General features: G+C 38.2%; 1 protein-coding gene across 1 annotated transcript in view; it reads right to left on the bottom strand.

The window, feature by feature from the left end:
• Positions 1 to 1,509: 1,509 nt before the first annotated feature.
• Positions 1,510 to 18,269, bottom strand: part of LOC126184609 (protein Pixie) — a 62,867-nt gene continuing 46,107 nt past the window's right edge. Inside the window, exons 5-11 of the mRNA XM_049927062.1 lie at positions 16,710 to 16,896; positions 16,485 to 16,606; positions 15,967 to 16,251; positions 13,111 to 13,226; positions 6,057 to 6,253; positions 4,532 to 4,766; positions 1,510 to 3,473 (exon numbers count right to left, since the gene is read on the bottom strand). Coding sequence (XP_049783019.1) covers positions 3,426 to 3,473; positions 4,532 to 4,766; positions 6,057 to 6,253; positions 13,111 to 13,226; positions 15,967 to 16,251; positions 16,485 to 16,606; positions 16,710 to 16,896 — 1,190 coding nt within the window. The 3' untranslated portion in view covers positions 1,510 to 3,425. The remainder of the gene's footprint in view (positions 3,474 to 4,531; positions 4,767 to 6,056; positions 6,254 to 13,110; positions 13,227 to 15,966; positions 16,252 to 16,484; positions 16,607 to 16,709; positions 16,897 to 18,269) is intronic.

The following is an 18,269-nucleotide window of genomic DNA, read 5'->3' as shown; positions in this document are numbered from 1 at the left end:
ACTCCACGAACAGGAATCAGTGGATAGTCTACACTGACTACCTAACCCACTACACTAACTGAAGCTGTGCCAACTGTCGAAGCTCCAGAAATTTCAAAGTCCCTTGATGACATTTTGAGGCAAGGAACATCCCGTGTGGTGATCTCCGATTTCAAAAGTTTTCCAGTTGAGATTTTCAAGTTGCATCACCTCCCAAAGAAAGACAACTGCTTACCATCCACAGAGGAATGGTGTCACATAATGTTTTCGTAAGACGTTGGCAGATATGCTCTCTGTGTATGCTGATGTCTACCAGAGAGATTGGAATATCTCACTGCCTGCCGTGACATTTTCATACAACACAATGAAGGAAAACGTCACAAACTTCACACAATTCATTCTGCTCCATGGTTGTGAGGCTGAAATCACAATGGATACACCGTTCCCATTTCAAATGGATGATACCCATAATGACTGTGTGAAACATTTCATCACCAGGACTAAGGCACAACACAGCTGGTTTGTATACGGACCCTGGACGGCCATGAGGACAGAGTGCTACAGAGCCAAGAACCAACCAATGAGATACAGTCCGGGAGACTGAATTTGGATTGCTATGCCTTTCCAGAATGTAGGACTATTCCAAAAGTTACTTAAGTGATACTTTGGACTGTACTGTATTCTCCACAGCTTCTCAGATGTTACATATGAAGTCAAGGATTATGACCCTTTATCAAAAATACAGAAGCACAGAGACAACATCCATCTCCTCCATATGATGCCCTACTACAGTGCTTAGACACAGATTGATTACGGGAGATTCAAAGAACTGAAGCGTCAAACTTTTATGCTCATCATAGCGAAGAAGATGTAACAATGTGACCGAAACGCAAGGATCTGCCAGCACTGCCACACAGAGGACCACTAACGAGATCTAGATACGGGATGCTGTAACTGTCTCCAGTGGACCACATTGAACAGTGGCTCACTGTACTTTCTGGAGAGTAAGCAATGCCCCAGCTGATGTGCACACAGTGTGGCACAGTGGTTAGCATTGCTAGCTGGTGTGCTGTGGGTCGGCAGTGTGAACCCGACAACCAGCATTTATTTAGTATTATCATTTCTGGAAGGTTCTCAAAATGTCTTATGTTTGTGTATTCTGGAATATACGATGTTTCTATAAATACCAGCTTCCTCGAATATTAGGTGTTTGTATATAGAACTGCACACACTGTACGCAAGTTGAGCTCTGTTCTGGCTGTACATTGGTGTCAGTAATAAATGTGCTCTCAGTGCAAGTGTTTAATTTCACCAACGACCCTGCCTTCGAATATGAACACACTTGTAGTTTACATGTGACAATATACCACTACATTTTAAATTTAAACAGAATTATAATGTAAATCAATATTAATAAAACTCTCCGCTGAACTTGTGCTTTATATCACACTTAAATATCTCCAATTAGATGAATATGATAAGGAAGAGGGTTTTATTATTTCTAGCACAAAAAACAAACTCTACCAACGATTACATTTTTATGAACAGAATACTTTATTCCACTGTATTTTAAAAAATCTTAACAGTTCAATTTCGTACATTCAGACACATCACAAGTAGTTACAAACCTAATACAGCACATATTCTGGATCATTTTCCAGGGCTCTTGCTGACAAATCTCTCAACATTTCTTCTCTATTTTAATACCATACAGCAATAAACCGTAAGTCTTTAACATCAAGAGTTTTAGAGTTATATCGATAACCAACTGACGAAATCATTTCCAAACTAGTACATTGGTATGATCGACTGTAAATTACACATGACAAAGGCTTGTTGGAAAGCTCTAAACCTGCTAATGTGACAGTATAAAGGACAGCTGCAGACAGCTGTGCCACTTATACCTTTATGGACCAAACTGTTGATAACGGTAGTGACAAGTAAGAGAGATCAGTGGACTGTAAATAAATGATATCATTTGAAATCTCCTTACCTTACATGAGAAATATATAATTAATACATTGCACATGCTTCTTACTAACAAACATGTGAGAAAACTGTGCTTTGTGAATTGTGAAATGCTTCCACGCAGATGAAAAAAGAACATGAAAGTGTTGATAGAGAAGGTCTAAATAAACAAAAAAATATAAAGAGAGGAGCAAATCAGACACTTATTCAACATACTTTCAATACAAGAACCAGTGAAGATTAAAGAAACAATACAAAGTGGCAAGGGGTGCCGCAAATAGAACAATACTATGCAAGTAAGCGAGAAAGAACATTAACAAAAAAATAAAAAAAAAAACGAGGTGGCTGAACAGTACACCCTAAGAATAATACAGAAAAACAATATAAATTCAATGTAACCCGTCATAACGCCAATTTGAATGAAGTGGCAATATATAGTCTGCTGTGCCACAAGATGTGCACTTTGTGAATTATTCCAATCAAACTTTCATTACATTTTGATAAAATTTCAAGCTTTCAAAAATATTCTCCTTTTCCTTTGCTAATAATACAATATTATTGCGATCAATAGATACAAATGACATACTGATAGCACCTGTATGCCGAGTTTACACTGAAATCTGTCTTGTGAATAAGCACCAGGTACTGCCTGGCAGAGAGATTTTGATTAACACTCAAATTACTGGTGCCCAGTCATCAACAATGTTACAGAAATTTAGAATGTGCATTAATGACATTAATAGACACACAGTTTATGTATTTCGCTGCACTCCATTTCACTCATTTACACTGATGCTGCAGGTGACATAGTTTGTGCCAGTCTAATCTCTTCACAACAGCCACCACTACATTTTTTACATATGTGGATTCTCATTATCTCCCAAAGTTTCTTTCTGGACAAAGACAATCGAGGATATTGTTTGAAGCTTGGCATCTTGCCTACATGTAATATACTCTTTCCTCAAGAACCTTCTATTCAAAATAAATCTGTTATGAAGTACCACATGTTTAACATGTGCACATTTTGATTACAGGATACAAGTAGATTTAGGTTTTATTTATTTTCATACTATAAGGAAATAGGATGTCGTCACACCCACCGAAAACTTCGCTACAGTGACATGCCTTCCAGAACTAATACATCTCCTGAATATCTCCACAAAATTAAGATTGTCATACTGTGGAAGACGCACAATCAAAACTTAAATATTCAGAGAGAAATAGTTCAGAGGCAGCAGCAATTCAGAAGGAAGAAGAAGGAAGCAGGCTGAAGATATTTTCATTATTCAGTTACTTCACAGCAGTGGTTGGCCTCTCTTTGTTATGATGATGATTTTTGGATCTGTCTGCAGAATCTGCTTTCCAACAAACCCTCAGAACTAATATTACAAAGCATTAAGTCAGTTCACAATGCATGTACTAGTCAAGCGTTCTGCCATTGCCATCTGTAGTGCTGATTCCAACATACTGTATAGCTGCTAATCTTCTAAGAAGAAATACTGACCAGCTCGCTTTTGTTCAGTGTCCTGAAAGTCAAAAGAAACACCTCTTAGAAAAAACTTTAGTTTCAACATACACAATTTTTTTCATTAATAAACAAACCAGTAATTAATCAGCTGTTTTATGGAAAAGATTAGCAATAGACTGTAACTAAATGTAAACAGCCTTTTCCGCTAACATACAATTAACATATCTGAACCAGTATCGCAGGACATAAACCAAGCATATGGACACTCTGATCAATGGAGGAAGACAGCTCTCAAATACAGTGCTTCCTTAGTCCAGTCAATGATTTTCTGGACATTTCTCAAACTCACAGCCACAGTTTAACCTTTTTGTTGCTAGAGATGTTCTCTTTGTATTACATGCTGAGGCAGCTTTTGTTACAGCTGCTCCACTCACCAAATGCTTGTGCCTGCACCAAGAGACAGCATTCTGGCCAGTATAAAATACTTATCATCCGGTTTTTTGAAAAGTATTAGGTGAAAAAAATGTGATTTTTGCACACTTTAAAGTCTGATATTTTCACCTGATAAAGAACTTAATTTCTTTTCGTTATTCATCATACGTACTGCGCTGCATCAAATTAAGTAAAACACTGCACAAAATTCTAAAGAGTTTGCAGAGGTAAAAACGCATTGCATAAACATTGCTTTCCTCATACAGTGCAGTGAATGAAATTTTATTTAAAACTGAGAATAGAATCTCACTTCATTTTTGAGTTAGTGGGTTTTATATCCCAAGGATAGTCCTGCGTGTCATGCCCATTCACGTTAGTCTAATCAATTCAAGTTAATCTAATCAATGTACCATTTTAAATTCTCTCTCTCTCTCTCTCTCTCTCTCTCTCTTTCACACACACACACACACACACACACACACACACACACACACACACACTAGCCACAAGTTAGTCTAATCAATGTACCATTTTAAATTTCAGTGAAGAATGAAGAAAGTAAATTACATTAAATTCAACTTATGTAAGAATTTGTTTTATAACGAGATACAACCAAAATCGGTACAGACAACCCAGGTTAACAGCATTTTACTCCTTTAGTTATGATCAACTCTCAACACATACCTTCACAGAGTTGTTTTTATTGATTCGAGGTCTGTAGTTATTTGGATCTCTCCTAAATGTGATGCCTAAAAGTTCCAGGAATCTGTTCATTCCAGCCAATAAGTTTTGTGGACTGTGTGCTACAGTTTCAATCGATGGTGCTCCTTCAAATACAATGACTCTGTCAGCCAAGTAAGTGGCCATGATGAAATCGTGTTCAACCACAAAACCAGTTTTCTTAGCATGGAGTATGAACCTGCAGAAAACAAAAGAGAAATCAGTGCTGCTGATTTCATAGTTTAAAACTATGGCAACTGCCGTACTAGACTCAGTTAAGCATTAAAAACATAGTGTTAAGGAGTAGTTATAACCACTTAACAATGAATAGAATTTTGCGCGTGTGCGAGGGTGCGTGCGCGCACATGCGCGTTTTTTTTTTTTTTTTTTTATTATTAACCCTTCAGAGAACAATCCATGCACAAAGTGACATTTTATATTGCACAACTAATACACCTCTGGTCTCAAAAATGATAAGGTCATTTTATTACAACTACAGCAAGTACATCCACATCGATACTCCAGAAGCCACCATACAGTGCATGGCGGAGAGTACTCTGCACCACTACTAGTCATTTCCTTTCCTATTACACTCACAAACAGAACAAGGGTAAAACGACTATCTATATGCCTCCATACAAGCCCTAATTTTTCCTATCTTATTTTCAGGGTCCGTACACGCAACGTACACGCAATGTATGTTGGTGGCAGTAAAATTGTTTGGCAGTCAGATTCAAAGTCTGGTTATCTACATTGACTCAATAGAATTTTTCACAAAGAATGTCATGTTCCCTTAGGGATTCCCATTTGAGTTCCCCATGCTTCTCCAAAACATTTGCATGTTGTTCTAACCTACCGATAATAAATCTAGCAGTCTGTTTCTGAATTGTTTCGATGTCTTCCTTCAATCCGACCTGGTACGGATCCCAAACACTCAAGCAGTACTCAAGAACAGGTCGCACCAGTGTCCTAAATGCGGTCTCCTTTACAGGTGACCCACTTTTTCCTAAAATTCTCCAAATAAACCAAAGTGTACCATTCACCTTACCTACCACAGTTCCCACATTCTCATTACATTTCATATCGCTTTGCAATGTTACGCCCAGATATTTAAACAACTTTACTGTGTCACGCAGGACACTCTTAATACTGTACCAGAACATTACGTGTTTGTCTTTCCTACTCATCCACATTAACTTACATTTTTCCACATTTAGAGCTAGCTACCATTAATCACACAAACCAGAAATTTTGTCTAAGTTGTCTTGTATCTTCCAACAGTCACTCAACTTTGACACCTTACCGTACGCCACAGCATCATCAGCAAACAATTGCATATTGCTGCCCACCCTGTCCACCAAATCATTTGTGTATATAGACAACGACAGCACTCATATCACCCTTCCCCAGGGCAGTCTTGATGATACCATTGTCTGATGAAAATGGCACTATTCTGTTCCTAACGAAGTGGTTCTATAGAAACATTTACCTTTTTATAACTTTTGCAGCCACAAGACGTTGCTCAGAATCTAGATATGCTGATGGTTCATCTATGAGATAAACATCAGCAGGTTTACCAAGACAAAGTGCTAGAGCAACACGCTGCAGTTCTCCTCCCGACAAGTTCTGAACTTCCTGATCCATTATATCATCCATTCTCAAAGGCTTCATGACGTCAGTCACAAACTGCATGAACAAAAAGTACACAATTATAAACTTGAAGTTCAAAATATGTAAGGAGAAATTAGCTGTAAATATGTAAGAATCAATATAAACACTATTTAGAACACAAAAGCACATGCCATATTTATTTGACAATATCAGACAATCCCTTTTTTTAAAGGGACTCCTTGACAAATTTTTATTTTTTGTGTGTTATGACAAATCAAATTTAAAATGTGTAATTAAAGTATCTTAACATCTGCCTAAAAAGTTAACATTGCCCATAATAAACATCTGTGTTTTCCTAGATAGATTATATGATGATGATACGCAATGGTTTTTCATCGAAAGCCACAGTAAATCATTGGGCTAGCGTTGTTCTGCACCAGTATATAAGTCCCATCCTCTTCATTGTCAAACATCAGCTTGTACTCGCTTTGAACTCTGGTAAGTATGCAGTCAGAAAATTCTTCTTTACCTCCAGCAACTTTATTCACATTATTTCTTGAATAACTTGGAATCATTAAGGATTGTGTCTCTCGCTGACTTAATGAACAACCAGGTGCTCTAATTAATGAAATCTTTCCCAATTTGGTCCCCTGAAAGTTTCACATGTAGAACTAACTTTCTTCATTTGACAGCACCTTCACTTTGTGACATCAAATTTGCTTCATGCTGCACAGTTGTGACCTCTGCATCATGAATAACCATTAAGTTAAAGTTAGTTTTGTATTGTCTGCATGAGCCATTTGTCAGCAACATATGCTTGGCTCTATGTTTCTCAACAGAGTCACTGCTGTGATTTACATCCATGATAAAATGCTACAACTTCCCATTCTTGCAACATTATGCAAACTGAATAACAATAATAATACGTTACCCTCTGGGAGCCTCTGCTGAACTGGCAGAAGTCTGACCACTTTGGGCTAACAGTGCTCTTCATCATTGGTCACAAACCTTGGAAACTAACAATGCTGTCTAGCAGTGGCTGGTTTAGTGCTATTGTTGTACTTCTTGTTTCATTTGTTATGCCACATTTTGGGCATATGAACATATTCATGTTAGAATTGATTTGTCCACTGTTGAAATGTATACCATTGCTGAGTATCTGTTCATTCACAAAGTCAGTTCAGTTCAGACTACATTTAGATTCAAGTGAACAGCAGTTTAAATGTGTAGATGTTCACAAAAAGCTAGGTACATAGGATGCATCATAGTTAGCAGCATGACAAAATTTTCTGCACCTTCACCACTACCCTCCTCACATTCAGCCATGCTGGTGCCACTGCACCCCTCCAACCCTTCTGAAATGGCCAAACCTGCATGTGACAGCAACCAAAGCTTCATCTGTGAATGTAAGACAACCCCTACATTAAGCTATTACACAACATAAGAACACTGACCTCAGCAACCAAATATTTGTCAGCAAATATACAATGAGCCCGTATTTTTGAAATGATGAATTTAGGAAGAAACCTCATAATAGCTGGGTAAATATAGTATTTATCTTCAGCCAAGAAACTACTTAAGATTAAAGCAAATAACTTTCTGAATTTTTTACAATACCTGTTTCAACCAATGGGAGGGGAGGGGGGGGGGGGGGGGGGGGAGAAAAACAGGAAATCTAATACAATACACAAAGTGACCAAAAATTATAATAATTTCAAATCCTGAATCACAGAACACACAGGTTGCAAGTTAGGAGTTCACTACCAACCCTCTTACACAATTTGTACCTTGGCAAGATGCACCATAATACGTCTGTACAGCCCACTACCCACACGCAAAACATCAAAATTGAGAGAGAGAGAGAGAGAGAGAGAGAGAGAGAGAGAGAGAGAGAGAGAGAGAAGAGAGAGGAACAGCACAGTTATTATTATATTAAAAGAATCCCAAAGTTAACACTTACCAACAAATTACAGCATATTTCTGTTAACTTGTCAGGAAAGTTCTAGAATGTATTGAAATTTAATCACGAGATAGCTGGCATATAACGGTGGTCAAGATACATAACTATAAAAGTTCTGAACTCCAAAACAGTTTTTAAAATATAATAGAACAGGAAAGTATATTCAACAGTAAAAGACTAAGTACAGGAATTAAGCCTATCTTCCATATTATCTGCACAACATGATCCAAAAGCTATTTGCACGATGAATCTAATGAGAAGATGCTGAGCATCTGTTCTGTACCAGCTAACAACCTGCAACTCATATCCCCAAGGGGTCCCAAATATGCTCTACAATTTTTAGATCCAGTTACCTTGCTGGTCAGACCAAGCAGTCAACAGCTGGAGGCCTGCATGTAAGACTCATTAAACTTAACACCTCAATGTGGACAGGCATTAAGAGCCTGCAGTAAGCCATCCTTGACCTATGACACACACACACACACACACACACACACACACACACACACAGAATTATTTGCAAGCACTTTGCAGAAGATGTGCAAGCACTCTAAGTGGAACAATCTCATCTAGACATTTGATGCAATCTTACAAGACACCCCTTGAGTGCGAGGTCACAATCTCAATCTTTCATAAGCCTCCTACAAAAGCGCTGTGTAAACAACGACGACAGGAAAAATATTAGCTGCTAGTGATTCATCACGTGCATCAGGAGGGCGACAGAAAATGTGCCTGGGAGGTGCAGAGATCAACCTCCTATGGGAAGAATGTATTACACTTCACAAAATGGATACAGCTGACATTCAAGAAATGTTCAAAATAGAGCATTAACTTGTACTACGAAGAACAAATAACAAATAGCATGCCACAGGAATCACAAAGGTTCACACCATCACAATTGATGGGGAACTTCTTGGGAGTTACAAACCTTGCAGGACTCTCCACTTTTAAAGAATGCAGATAGAATTGTATGGGTGTAACAGGGTGATGAGAACTGATGGAACGTGATGACATGCAACCAAATGCGAAACACTGTCATGAGCTTATCCTGAAACTGGCTACCCTTTAAGGTGTAGTTGCAGATACTGCAATAATATATTTTATAGACACGGAGGGGAAAAAAAAAAGGACATCCAGAAGCTGAATTTGTCTAGTGGTTCCAGGAATCAAGCAAAAGTAAGTTATTTTGGCCAGCTATTGGCCAAAATCAGTGCCTATACCATAGTAGTAGTTATATTACACCCATTTTCCCACTCATACTTGCTGTGACATACAAATTCCGTACTGCCCTTGCAAGATCATGCACACGAGAAAGAATCTATGAGCGCAATACCTCCAACTTCTCACAGCACAATAAATAACTTACCAGCCACTTTACTACCCAGATTAACAGTCGGCATAATTTTATACAAAATGTGTTTAAGGCACTAATGTTAAGTTTATTTTGAAATAGCTCTCTTGGTACCTCTAATTCCCAGGGTTCCTTTCATATGCACTTCCTCTTCAAATCAAGATCAGTCAGAGTGGAAAACAAATTTCTTACTGAATGATAGTATAATTTTGTTTATCTCATCTAAAAATTTTTGGGCCGATTCAACAGTTTCCTGTGCATAGTCAAGTTAATGCTTTGTTTGCAATTTCGTTGTCTTAGTTTTCGTAATCTGTATCACTGTTTGAAGTTATGCAAGTATCCACTGGTTCCCTTGAAATCACTGTAACCTATGTCACATGCAATTTGATGTGCATAACGTAGTATGTCAGTATCATGCATATGCTGTAAATTTTATCGAGCATCCTTAAAATCCACAAACACCAGTTTTATAACAAGTGCACCTTGTCTTCCCTTTAATATCCATCATTCTTCTTATGCACTACATGGTCATGTTGCTGTGGACTTATTCAAAATCTGTTCGTAAATGTTTTTTACTATGCTGCATGTGATCTTCCATGTACATAATTATGTTTATGTACACACTTTTTGAACAACTATTGCCCTTCACTACCTTTCATTGCAGACCAGATTTGTGGCTCCCTGTCCAACAAGGATGATAAACTGCATTGCTCAACCCCTGTTTCAATATCATTTTCACTTGTTAACCACATCATCATCATCATCATCATCATCATCATCATCCTCATCCTCATCCTCATCATCATCATCCTCATCATCATCCTCATCCTACTCCTCATGTACAATGTACGCACTGTGTATACACCACCACACATTGCACAGAGTCATCTTACAGAAACACTAATCTTTCATCTGCCAATTATTTCTCACTCTGAAAAATTCCTTGGGTTCCTTTCTGACAAAATGTGAACTTCAGAACTGTTGTTGTTGTTGATATAATGCAATGTTTGCTTTGTTTGTCATTGCCATTGCTCTGCTTTGTAACAGCACCACTAGCACTGTAACACTGTTGTGGGTTACACATCGACTAAGCAGTTGAACTACGCTCCATATTCTCACAATAGGGTATCTCCAGTCCCACCTCCATGTTGCTATTACCAGCCAATATTTGGTTGCATGGGGACATTGAATGTCATAAACACCACTGGTCTTTTGCGACCTTGCACTCAAGGGTTTCTTTGTTAGTAGCCACACTGTCCCCTTTCACGTCTTTGCAACATGGAGAATGTTTACACCACAAGCATTTCATTGAGACAAACACTGAGTAGACAAAAGTCATGGGATACCTCTTAATAATGTGTCGGACCTCTTTCTCCCTGGTGTAGTGCAGAAACTCTGTGTGTCATGGACTCAACAAGTCGCTGGAAGGCCCCTGCAGAAATACTGAGCCATGATGCCTCTACTGCCGTCCACAATTGTGAAAGTGTTGCCAGTGCAGGACTGTGTGCACAAACTGATCTCTTAATTGATGATGAGGTCCCATACTCCGAGGAGCATAGGGGACGATGCGGGAGACCCGCACCGCCGTACTAGGCAAGGTCCTAGCGGAGGCGGTAGATTAAGACTACACAGCAACATTCAGTCATCTCTAGGCAGGAAAAATCCCTGACCCCGTCGGGAATCGAACCCGGGACCCCGTGCGCGGGAAGCAAGAATGCTACCACAAGACCACAAACTGTGGATGACCTCTTGATTAAGTCCCATAAATGTCTGATGGGATTCGTGTCAGGCAATCTGGGTGGCCAAACCATTTGCTCAATCTGTCCATAATGTTCTTCAAACCAACTATGAAAAATTTTGGCCTGGCAACATTGCGCATTGTCATCTACAAAAATTTGATTGATGTTTGGGAGCACTGAGTCTATGAATGGCTGCAAATGGTCTCCAGTAGCTGAACATTACCGAAGACCCACTCAATTCCATGTAAAAATAGCCATAGCTGGTGCCACCATCAGCTTGCACAGTGCCTTACTGACTACCTAGGTCCATGGCTTCTTGGGGTCTGCACCACACACTAACCATACCAACTGAAATTGGGACTCATCTGACCACATCACAGTTTTCCAGTTGTCTTGGGTCCAACACGTATGGTCACGAGCGCAGGAGAGGCACTGCAGGCAATGTCGTGCTGTTAGCAAAGACATTCATGTCAGTCATCCGCTGCCCAATTCATTAATGCCATATTTCGCTGCATTGTTCTTAACAGATATGTTTATCGTACGTCCCACATTTACTTCTGCAATTACTTCACACATTGTTACCCTTCTGTTGGCATTAACAACTTTACGTAAATGCCGCTGTCTTCCGTCATTAAGTAAAGGCCATTGGTCTCTATGTTGTCTGTGGTGAGGTGTAATGCCTAACTTTGGTATTATTGGCACACTGTGTTGATCTCAGAATATTGAATTCCTGAATGATTTCTGAAGTAGAATGTCTCTGGCATCTAACTCCAACTACCATTCTCTGTTCAACATCTGTTAATTCCCATCATGCAGCCATAACCATCTCTAAAATCTTTCCACATGAATCACCTGGGTACAAATGACAGCTCTGCCAATACACTGCCCTTTTATACATTGTGTACACAATACTATCACCATATGTATACGTGCATACCATTATCCCATGACTTTAGTCACCTCAGTTGAATACAGTGAAAGGAAGCTCTTTACAAGTGAACAGTACAACAATTTTAATGAAGATCAATTTGTCTGTTTGTTTGTAAAGGAGGAATTTACTGAGAAACATAGTTGTCATTATTTTAATAATGTAGTAAAGATTATATGCTGGCAGTAAATTAGGCCCAAAACGGCTGATGTCTACATAAAAAAGGTGCACAACCTTACAGTGTGGGGTCACAGTTTTCACTTAAGTCATGGCAAGTTATTTGTATCAAGATTGGTATAATATTTGTCAGTGAACAAAACTGTTCACAGCACACACTACCTATTGTCTTTAAGAGAACCAGGACTTCCTCTTGAAAAGAGGATCAGTAGTATGTGTATACAACACTACCAACAAGAATATAAATAGAAAATTTGCACCAGAAGAGGGACTGATGACCTCAAAAGTTAAGTCCCATAGTGCTCAGAGCCATTTTGCACCAGAAGAATATAGTCCCCCTCCCCTCCCCTCCCCTCCCAGATGGAAGAGAGGGGTAGGAGGAATCGTTACTTATTCCTCATACAGATTCAGGATTATTATCTTTACGAGTTCCCAGTTTTGTTTCACAATGGAACAAATGCCTCAAAACCCGTAAGATGTGTGAACACATGTAACTTACGTGTGAGTTCCACATTCACTTGCCTAATTGTACAGTTCACTATATTAAAAACTATTCTCTTGCCAGCAAGGATGAAAAAATACTTCAACAGCAAGTGTTGAGAAATTGGTATTACAACAAGAAATAATAATACCATGACAAAGTTTTACTGGAGCCACCCAACACCACCCACCACCATTTTGAATTTATTCCATATTATGCTTTTTACTTGTTAAAAGTTACTGCACAGTGTCAAACTACTGAGGATAAAACTAACAGCGACTGGAATTTAAACTAACCTGTGGGTGAACGTATGAATCTCTTATTTTTTCATGAAGAAGTTGACGAACAATTCCCTGTGATTTTGGACTGATTTTTTGAGGTTTGTAACTTATATGTAGCTGGGGCACTGAACCTGAAAGAAAATTAATGAAATGCACAAGGTAAATTAAATAATTTTGGGTGTAAGGAACTTAGTTATTTTGTCAATTTAAATGTAATTATTCTACACTGAAACAATGTTAACATACACATTTCCAGAAGATTTTAGTACTTTAATGCGTACAAAGAGGAAAGTAAAACTAGTATTGTGGTGATATAACTAACTGTAGTACTCTTATCAAATTAGAGAGAGCCACGAGGACCCTAAGAGTAGTGCATCATACCTCCAAGAATACGCACTAATTACCGACAGAAATAGCCACTATATAAAATTTGTGTATTGGCACTGGTTTAATATTTTACATGGTTCTGTGTGAAAGCAATCAGAAACTACCTTTTCACCTCGTTTAGCAGTTTTCCTATATTTTCATCATTGCAAGGGCTAGTTATAGAAGTATCTTTCACCAGGTACATGTGGCTATGGAGTGTGGCAGTTTTGGGATCTTTTTTCTTACTGTCATGTGGTCTCATAAGATTCCCAATCTAGCATCAAACAGTCACTTGGTGGTGAGTGGCTAGGGTGTTGTAAATGGTCAAAAGGCTAAACCGATACTTTTAATGAATAGGTTTGAGGCATTCCCTTCCACTGATAATCCAATTGCTCCACAGGTGAAACATAAGGCTGTTAGCTGTAGGAAACTTATGTTAGGCTGACAAGAGTGCATCCTAGGGAAATAGGATCAGTAGAGGACTGGGAAGGAGATTCGGGTTTGACATACAGTCAAGAATGAGGCCATTGAAGATTGAGTATTGTTGGAGGGAAACAAATAAAATGTGCACTCTGTCTGTATCCCACAAGGAGTTGTCTGCCAGATGGAAGAGGCCAACCAAAGAGGAATTGAGGGAGGCTTGTCACTGCTCTCATACGTAGAAAAAATGTGTTACTGAGATCTGAGACCACTGTGTGTTCTTTCCATAGACACAGAAGCGATGACAACTACCCTCACTATTGGGGCTTCAGTCAGCACAGCTGTTTATTGGCAGCACCATTCCAAGAAATGATCACGGTCTACTGGCACTGAGCCAAGTGGAGCATCAAAGCCAGAAACTGCCAGTTCTGTGTTGAACTCAACTGTATGTTTCTCAGTCTGCACTACAGTGTGGAGACTGGTCACGTCAAATGTGTGCTATACAGTGAAAAGGCCAGTTGGAATGCACACTGCATTTTTGTTTTTTAAGACCAAATTCCAAAAGCTACATACAAATACATATATTTTAATATTTACACTCTCCAAATTTGCTGCCCAATATGTTCTAACAAATGTTTCTCTAACAGTGGGCTAGAGAACAATTTATTAGAACATATTGCACAGCAAATATGGAAAGTGTAAATATTGAAACGTTAGATGTTAACTGTTGGAAAGTTTTCAGCAAAAACTCAACAAAGAAGCTGAATCTACATTATACTAGACATTTCATTGGTTGAAAACTCAATCTATTCATTATTAGGATTTTCAACAAGCCATGGAACACATACTGGGGAGATAGATTAGATTCCACTGTAGCAGAAGCATTTATAGCAACGAGTAGGAAAATTTCTGAAAAATGACATTCTGTAAAATTAAGGCATAAATGACACACACAAAGAAATAAATTGAGCCTCAAGAGAAGGTGCCATGTAGGTGTCAAACAAATGCATAAAAAATGTTTACTTCATGGAAGGCACATTTGTAAAAACCAAATTTATTAAACTTACAGAACAACAGCTACAACATTCAACACAACAGCTTTGTGCATGCATTCACTTGTAATTTGAGGAAAGCACTACCTTTTTTCTTTTCTTTTCTTTTTTTTTGAAAAAAAAAAAAAAAAAAAAAAAAACAATTTCCAACTGCCAGAAACGAAGTTTCATTTTAGTTAAACCACAGCCTGAACACTGCTTCCTCTGCATATGTATGAGCTTGTACTAAATTGGTGGTAGAGCACACACTAACTATATTTAATGGGTCAGATGTGACATTACATAATTAATAATGTTAAAGTGTTGCCACAGCGCCAAAGTAAACCACTTATTTTTTTCCCAGGGCACATGATTTCATGTAGTCAAACTTATCCCTTCTGCAACCTTACACACTATTACAACTGCATTAGATGAAGTAAAACCCCATTGTCTTTACACAAAAATATAATATGGCACACTTTCTAAACGCATGATAGAAATTGCTCTTCATTTCTGTCATTCGTGTAATACATTTCACTGCAACATCTCTTATACCACTTAAATTAAACAACACAGTAAAAGTCAGTCAAATTATGACTGAAATGTACATTTGTCATCAATCTCGGTGATAAGTAACAAGTGTACTGACACCAAAACTAAATTGGCATTTGTGGAGTATCTTCTCTACAAAAATACAAACGTAGGAGAATATATTATTTGTACTGTAAGAAAATTATCTGACCAGAGTCAAATGACCTCTTACTCCATTTCTTTCACCTGTTTACTCATCAGTCACTATTTCTGCCTGCAATAAAATTTTTCCGGTGTATGACTACACCTTGACACTAGATCAACATTTTGGCCACTTTCAGCAGTTGCCAAAATGATGGTCTAGACAACAATATGACAATATTGTCATGTATCCAGAACAGTTTTACTCAATATGACAACAGACACATAAGCCTAGAGTTGGACAGCATTCTCATGTTCACGAGGAGTTCATTTAATGTTTGATGCACAAATCAATGTTGCAATCACAGTATTAAGTACTAACCTGAACCATTATCAGGCTGAAGCTTTCCTGCCAACAACCTGATAAATGTAGTTTTACCAGTTCCATTCTCCCCAAGTAGCACTAGAATTTCTGAATCTGAGAATTGCCCTCCTTCAATACTTAAATGAAAGTTTCCCATTCTCATATACATTGGTGGATATTCATAATGGTTCATCCGTTTAACTTCCTCCTCTGTTGCAGATTCTGCCACTTTGAAGACAAGTGACTCATCCCGAAAACGTAAGTTCTCCGTTGGCACAAAACCATCAAGGAAAATATTTATTCCTGCAATGAAACAGCATAAAATGGAATATGAAGACGTCAAACACTTTAAAGACATTAAGGAATGGAGACTCCAGGTTGGAATATAAACAATTTAAGGAGAAGATGATACAGTAAGTTGAAGACAGACACAATTAAAAGGCACACATTCGTTTTCCGCCACTGTACAAACATTATTCCTTATGTAAATAAAACATACAGAAACACCTAAAACAAATTACAACTAATATATTCACCTTCCCTCACCGAAAATGGCATTGTAACCACACCATATGCTCCTGGCACACCATACAAACAACAAATGAAGTCAGATAGATAATCCAGGACTGACAGGTCGTGCTCCACAACAATTATGAATCTGGAATGCAATCCAACTAATGCAATGAACATACATACATTTGAGTAAAATAGTTTAAGCAACATTTTAGTTGAAGACAATGACACACACTACATAAACTTACTTATCAGGATGCATAAGAGAGCGTATTGTAACAGCAGCATTCAAGCGCTGTTTTACATCCAAGTAACTAGATGGCTCATCAAACATAAATATATCACCTTTCTGTATGCACACCATGGCACACGCAAATCGCTGAAGCTCCCCTCCAGAAAGTGCATCAATTGCCCTGGTTCGTATGTTATTCAAATCTGTCAAAATTAAAAACAAATGCAATTTACACTAGAAATACCAACTGCTTCAAAGTTGCATTAACAAAGAGAGAGCTTTAATTACAAACAAAGTATATAGAGAATTCCACAGAACCTTAGAAAGTGGAGACTTCAGATTTTTATGTACAAATTATATGAGGACCAAGCAGTCTGCAATCATTCAACTACCGCATTTACTCGAATCTAAGCCGCACTTGAATCTAAGCCGCACCTGAAAAATGAGACTCAAAATAAAATCCCCGAATCTAAGCCGCACCTGAAATTTGAGACTCTAAATTCAAGGGGAGAGAAAAGTTTTAGGCCGCACCTCCAAATCGAAACAAAGTTGGTCCATTGTAATATGAGACATGATTTAGGTTGAATGAATGCCGATACAGCTACAGTAGTTTGGTTCAAGTCGTAAGCTTAGCAGTTAAGCTTTACCAGGTAGCCATTGCTATGCGTCAGGCGCTCCATCCGTATTTATACGGGTACCCTTTCTTTTTCACGTGCTTCATCTGGTTTGATCTGATAAGTGCGTTTTCTTTAATATAGGCGTTTATGTCACTCTAAGCTGAAAATGCATTAGTGTACTGTGTCATGCATTGTTTGTCGCATTCTGATAGCGAGTGTTTACGGCCTGTCGCTGCTCGTGGCATGGCTTTCTTTTGTGCACGCTACCACCGCTTACAATTAAAAAAAGAAAGAAAGAAAGAAAGAGCGAGAGGAATCGTCTCATTAGCGAAACAATGGCAAGAGACTGCTATTTGTTGTTACTTACACAGCTGCTTTCTTTGATAATGATCAACAAGAACCAAATAATAGACTGAGTATGATAGAACATGTTCTGAACGAGAGTTAGGCAAAAATTTTTCTCCATTTGAAAATCTCTGCGGCCGCTTCTTTAGTACATCAAATTCTGCACAGAAATTACAGTCATCTTAGATTTAAAAAACTAGTCAGTTGCCGTGCTTCATTTCTGGCTGTATCACTATTAGGCATAAGAATAATACGAATATAAACATGACACGATACGTATATTCTTCCGCGTTTGTGTTGTCTCACTCTAGTTTCGTAGTTTATTAGACAGACAGGATTTAAACGAGACAGCAGCAAACACGAAAGAATACATGGCAAAATGTTTATATTCGTATTATTCTCATGGGGAAGAGAATAATGCATGTGATTCACATTTCATCAGGTTCCTATTAGCAACCATCTCTTCTCACAGGTAGGAAAAAATTCAGAACGTAAGAGTTGAACATATTGACAAACATCCTAAACAGTCTTGCCAGTCGGATTTTCATAGTACATTGAAATTCTGCTACATTCGTAGATGAGCAATACGGAATTTGTATTTACTTCATTGGATA

Source organism: Schistocerca cancellata, chromosome 4 (genome assembly GCF_023864275.1).
Source record: "Schistocerca cancellata isolate TAMUIC-IGC-003103 chromosome 4, iqSchCanc2.1, whole genome shotgun sequence".
Lineage (NCBI taxonomy): Eukaryota > Metazoa > Arthropoda > Insecta > Orthoptera > Acrididae > Schistocerca > Schistocerca cancellata.
Note: the sequence above shows the minus strand (reverse complement) of the source record. Positions and strands in the feature narration are given on the sequence as shown.